Genomic DNA, 6,704 nt, shown 5'->3' on the forward strand with positions numbered 1-6,704 from the left:
TTCACAAGGTGATAAGCAAATGATTTTGAATGATCTGCTCATGAGTATTTTAGACCTAAATAAGTCAATAAAGCCTATAGGAATTGTATTTAGTGTAATGTTCTTTTTTTGGGGGGGGGGATATATGCACATTAAGTGTTGTTTGAGTGAAATACTTTGCAAATAAAAAAATTAAAGTTGAAATCAAAGCCAGTTGTTAGGTGATGACAATCAAATTATGCCAACACATAGCATACTTGTTAGATTAAAAAGTTTGAATACAGTAGAAAAGCCAGTAAGGAATCTGGGTCTCCTCAGACAAAGGCCTTTCTAATGATATCAAATTTATAGCATTTGATTGAGAACTTTGCAAAAAGTTACAGACAGACAAATACATGTGTATTATTTATATAGATGACTTCAGACTAAGGTAGTATACATTGTCTAAAAGATAGCATATAGAAACCTGTATTACACTTATTGAAAATTGTAGTATGTTTTATTATTAAATATCAGAAACACAAGTTACAAGATCATTGGATTAGTAAACTGAAAATTTTTTATGTTTCCATTGTTTATATCATTCAATTATAGAGTATTGACTTAATAATGTTGTCAGCCACTTAGTGTTTATCAGTTGCAGAATTAAAATTTATCCTTATCTGACTAATTAAGCATTTTAAATCAAACATAAAGAGGAAAAGATCAGCAGTACTATTACACATTCAGTTTCTTGCTATGATCTTTTACCCATCAGTTTTTTTCTAGTGCACTAACATTAAAAATCAAATATCACATGCCTGTGTTTTTTGTATTGCCAAAAATATACACAAGCATTGTAAGATATGTCACTTTAAAATTAATAAATATTTTAATTATTTATTGTTTATCAGTAGATGAAGAAAAGAAAAATGGGTTTGAGTTCAGGTGTGTAAATGTTGAATGAAAATTATCAGTCATGTGCTAGTACTAGTTGTTATGGATAAATCCAATATTTCCTGTTAATTAAGACTTTTGGATTCACACAGTTCTACTTGGTTTTCAAAGGGAGTTGATCAGTAGAAAGAGTTCCTGAGAAACAACAACTGTTGGTTGATTCACAGATCTGGTAGGAAGTGGTGGTCTAGTAATTATTGACACTGTATTTTATGCTTTAGATAATAATAAAAATTGTTTTACACTTTATCATATGTGCCCAGTTTGTTTATTTTCTTTGCTTAAAACTCAACTGTTTAGCTAAATCCACATTTACTTCATAATTTTCCTAATTGACCTATCATTATAAAGAGAACTTATCTAATATTTTGTGAAATTCAGTTTAACCTGAGAATACTAAAGAGTAGGTAGGAAGGAAAAATTCTGATGCCATGACAACAGGATTTATTGCAGAATTTTTCTAATGTACATATCAGTCCTTCTTCATCTCTTGAGTTTAGAAAAACTTAAGAAATGCTTTCACTTAAATAATGGCATATTCTCAAAATTGAAGTACTTTTAACAAAGTGGAAAAGTCTGTCGCTGGAGAGAGAGATGGTTGTATGAGAGGTGTTGAATCCAGACGACTTTCACTTGATGCTGAAAAGGTTGCTGACATTGATTAACCCACGACTACAGACTGACCCAGGATGATCAGCTGATGTTCGATGCACCAAGACCAGTAGATCAAACCTTGCCCATGAAGATTGATCTTGATACAGTGGAAGCAAATACAAATGAGGATTGTCACGATGAAGTGGTACCTGGTGATTTGGAAATCATTTAGGGAGGCCTCTGTAGGACTCCCAGGCTGTCAGCAGCCACAGAGTATCACAGCCACAGTTCTAGTCAAAACTACCTATTACCATCCAAGGAGAATTGAAAGTGTCACTGGCAAGTGACCTCTGCTAGTCAGAGACATTTCCCTAACAGGTGACACAGTGAGCACTCATGAGTGAAGACCATAAACTATTGTGCAGTAGTGAGCCTCTTCAAACCAGAAGGTGTCCTGCAATAATGATCATGGTTTGCAATGAAACCTGGGGGCTGTATAATGAGTTACCATAAGCAATTCATTGCCCTGCCACTCTAGACCAGGAACTAAATACCCATATAGGTGTCACAGTCCCTATTAATATTTATTTCCCTGCACTTATGACATTGTTTGTGTCTCAGACCGATAACCAAGAAGGGAGAGGCCTGCTTTCTGAGCCGCAAATGGTGATGTAAAATACCAGTATTCACTACCTCATATGGTTATTACTTGATCATCAGAAGTTAAGACAAATGATTCGAGCGAATATAGTTTCTCATACACCAAAAGTTTACACAACTGAAGATGGTAGCTAGAAGTTTGAAACTCAGCTGAAATGGCTTTACTACCCTTGCATTCTGAATTGTCAGATAATATTTCATGGTATAATGTAAACTCTATATTTTGTGATTTCCATTTGATTTACTTCATAAGCTAGGACAGTCATGTATTGGAAAATTAGTGACTGAAAGAGTATTTCAACCCTTGTCTTCTGTACTACTGACTTTTCTGATGAGAAACATCACTTGATGTTCCGACAGAATTCCTCTCATAATCTAGCTGATTGGTGAGAACTCTACAAAGCATGCTGCCCTGCACTTGCTAGATTTCCACCTTTTTACCTTGGAAGTGTATGCCAATTCTACGAGCAGCGAGGGACATATATTTCTAGCTCTTACAGTAAAGCCCTTTAAACACCTCACACTTGGACACATTACATAAATAACATATTTTTCATTTTAACAGCCAGTTCTGAATCACTTAAATACTTTTTTAATGCTAACAACTTTCAGCAAACAATCAAGTTTATCCTTGATTATTTCTCTATCCAAAGTAATTCTTACTATTATTGTCTTTTTAAATGATGAACTTTTACACACTGACTTATATAGAATACTTACTGACAGACCACAATACCTTCACTACAAAAGCTGCTACCCCACCCACACTAAATGGAATGTTATCTACGGTCAAACTCACCAAATCAAGAAAATATGCTTGATGAAACAAATTATACAAAATATACAGAGGATTTAAACATGTAACAAAGAGACGATAAAAACACTGAAGTTGACAAACAGAGTGGAAAAGATAACAACACTCAATGAAAAATCATCTTTAGATAGTGTAATACTCAAGAGCCAAACATCTGAAAAACATTTCCATCTACTACAACTGAATGATTGCCTTAGATAATTTTTCCTAACGTTCTCATCATCTCCTCACAGAAAAGTAAATATCGTAACTATACTGTTGTTCATGCAAAAAATCAATTACAACCAACCACCAAATGGTTGTCATGTAATAAAGCTTGTTGTATAAACTGCAATATCATAACAATTACACTTTTTTTCTGACAAGAATAACCAAAAACACTTTTTTTCTGACAAGAATAACCAAAAACACTTTAAAACTGCTACAAACATTACTTGCACAACACAAAACTCCAACTACCTCAAATAGTGTAAAAAATGCAACTGCTAGCATGTAGGACAGACCCAAACGACTCTTAGAGAGTATTTCAACAACCGTACCTTTCCTATTAACATAAAAAAAGGCATCCCTCTTGCCCAAAACTTCAATCCGGTTATTCTATTAATGATGTAATTCCTATAGGTATTGAAACTGGTTTCAAAACTAAAACTGATATTGAGAAATGAAAGCAGCCTATTGTTTGCCATTTTAAATAATGTTCAACCATTAACTAGTCCTCTGTAGAAAAATAAGATTTTTCCCTTTCTTATGAGTGGTTTGAATTCTTTATTTTTACCTCTAATGTTTCTTAAAACTTATTATTATTTATTTATGATAATTTTCCACATTTGTTTTTTATTTTTTTAGTTCTATATAAATAACATATTTTTTAATTTATCCTCATATCACATATTTATTTTACTTTATCAATAATCAATACCTTTACCCTTGACATTTTTTCTCTTTTACAAGAAAACCTTTCTACCCTCTTTATATTTAACATTGTCATTTCCTGTGATATATTTCACAACAGAAATAAGTCACACCTGCAGTAATCCATTGAAAGCTAATTAAAACTCTTCCTGGTTGTATGGTGATCTGCCATGATATCACTTCACCCTTTCTCGCACTTAATTTTACATGGTTTGCCCTTAATGAAAAAAGCCCTTGAAGCCCTTGGGTTATAGGGTTTCATACTGTTACAACAGCGGAAGTCATGTGATGAGTTTCTAGAAGGATTGGGGAAAATCACGAATAATTCAGTATTTGCTAGACGCCCTCTATTCCTGTATATAAGAGCTCCAGATAAAGCGAGACAATTTAATCGGAATTGGAATTGCAGACAGGCAGAGACAGAGACGGACAATTGAGTCAAGCGCGGTAGTGACCGTAAGTAAAGTGCATGAATCGTTGTGAATTATAGCGTGTGTTTAAGTTAAAGTGACTGTGGAAATTAAGTGTATTGCAAAGTTGTATTGAGAAAGAATAAACTGGTTTTATTTAAGAAAGGACTAGTATCGCTGAAGTTCCTCGGAAAGAATTTCTACGGAAAATTAACAAACAAACACAGACGTAACAATATTTTGTCTTGGTGTACTCAATGTTTTACTTAGTTCTGATAGAATATTTTCAGTAATGCAGACTGAAATGTTTTAAATAAGTACACAGTTTTCTAAACATCTTCTTAACAATGTTTCAGTATACAAGGTGCACTATTAAAAGATGGAAATGCAAGCTGTACGTGTACTAGGCGGTGGGGTGACAAGTACTGTCAGCACATGAAAACTTTAAAAATTATGCCAAAAACTAGTACTAAACTTTTGAATGAAAGGAATTCCCAAAGAAAGACAAAGGAAGAGTTGGTGAAATGTAATGGTTAGGCATAATCTATCCTGTGTCAGCTTAAGTATGTGTGAAATTTCTGCTGCAGTCTCAACCCCCATTCTTTCCTACTGGCAACAAGTGCTGTCTATGTGATAACAATATGGTAGGAAGATAAATGAGGTGCAGTCAGAGAGTAAGCTATGTTTACCAGTTGTACAGCAGCAGCAACAGAGAGTAGTAGGGCTAGTTAGTTGCTCAATTAGAGACACAATGATGCACAGGAATTGATATGGTGAGGGAGCACATGCAAAGTCCATAGAAATGTTGTTCGAACAATATCAGAAGTCAGAGATCAGAAACATAGGTGTGTGTTACAACTCTTTTCAACCTACATACCTAGCTTAACTTTTGACCACTTAGAATTCATTTGACCTTATATTTTCAGTCTGAACTTTACTATGCAAGACTGAACCTGGACACCACTGGCTATATTGTTTTTGCTTTTTATCTATTTTTCTAAATTTCTCAACATGCCAGATTTGTATATAAGATTGAAAAAGATACATGAAAGGTAAAAACTAATTTATTTGTCTTTGTACTAATATTTTGTTCCAAAAGTGTTATTTTTTTTTATTATATCCAAGTTGTTTATGGTGACAATTATTCATAATGTTATATGTCAACCAAAGTGCTACCCCAGTGTTGACTATTTATTAAATATTACTACTGTACACATCTTGTTTGTGTTTGCCTTGGAAGAGGTATACAGCTGATGTTGTATTCTAGTGTCAATGTTTGTGGAATATTTAATTTTGAAAACTAGTAATTGACTTGAAACTACAAATAAGCAGTCTTTTAATTAAGTAACAATGTATATTAATAGGATTAAAAATTAGCTAGTGTAAGAGTTTTAAAAATTAATTAACACCATAGTGTTTCCTATGGCAATAATTATTGAAAAATCCTCGTGCTTGATGCCTATTTAAAAGCAAATTAAACACCTTTGATTAGAAAGACAATTTACTAATTCTCAGACAAGTGATGACTTTTCTGAAGCATAGGCTTTTTTTCGTTCTGTTGTCTACTGCTGTTTCACATTTACAATATTCTAACTTATTACTTTACAGTGTAACAAGTGGCTATGAATGCTAATGCCCTGTGTTTATAATTAAAATAACCTACTTGTAAAGAATGAGTAAAACAATGTAGCATAATAAACATACTTTTTAGTTGCAATAGTACGTAAAAACATTAAAACTTTAATACATGTCAGCTCCTCATAAATCTCTGTGGAGTTTATAAACATATTTTATATATCACAATGTTTGAAACTCCAAATATTTTAAATGGTAAAACCTGGTAGAAATACAGAAAAAATCCTACTTGTCTTAGTGTCAACAAGAAAATAAGAATTCTGTTCAGCCTCTTCAATTCCAAAAAATTCAAAGCTGTCTTGCAGTACATGAAGAAACTGAGTATCCTGAAAATAGCAGGATTTATCTCTAGATGTTTTGGTATAAACCACAGATTAAAGAATGGATACAACCAAATATAGCTGAGTCTTTAAATAATGTATTTGAACATGCCAAATATTAAAGACAAGATATATCCAAATGCAGCTGAGTCTATAAATAATGTTTTTGAATATATCAAAAATTAGAGGATATATCCAAATGCGTATATATATATATATATATATATACACACCCAAATGTAGCTAGGCCTTTCTACAATATTCTTGAATGTATTACAAATTAAGTGCTGAATATACCCAAATATATTAAAGTTTCTAGATAGCATTTTCTGAACTTATCAAAGTTAAGATAGCAGAATTTGTCTGTGAGTAATATTTTTATAAATATCATAGGTTACTTGATGCATCTAAATATAGTCCAAGTCTTAGTTAATATTTTTATAG

At 32.6% G+C, this 6,704-nt stretch overlaps 1 protein-coding gene across 5 annotated transcripts in view; it reads right to left on the reverse strand.

Moving 5' to 3' along the window:
- The window catches only part of LOC106465571 (protein unc-80 homolog), a 138,172-nt gene that overhangs the window by 63,988 nt on the left and 67,480 nt on the right, over positions 1-6,704 (reverse strand). For all 5 annotated transcript variants that reach the window (XM_022393494.1, XM_022393492.1, XM_022393493.1 and 2 more), the window contains exon 24: positions 6,170-6,266. In XM_022393494.1, coding sequence (XP_022249202.1) covers positions 6,170-6,266 — 97 coding nt within the window. The remainder of the gene's footprint in view (positions 1-6,169; positions 6,267-6,704) is intronic.

This window comes from Limulus polyphemus, unplaced genomic scaffold, assembly GCF_000517525.1.
Source record: "Limulus polyphemus unplaced genomic scaffold, Limulus_polyphemus-2.1.2 Scaffold1985, whole genome shotgun sequence".
NCBI lineage: Eukaryota > Metazoa > Arthropoda > Merostomata > Xiphosura > Limulidae > Limulus > Limulus polyphemus.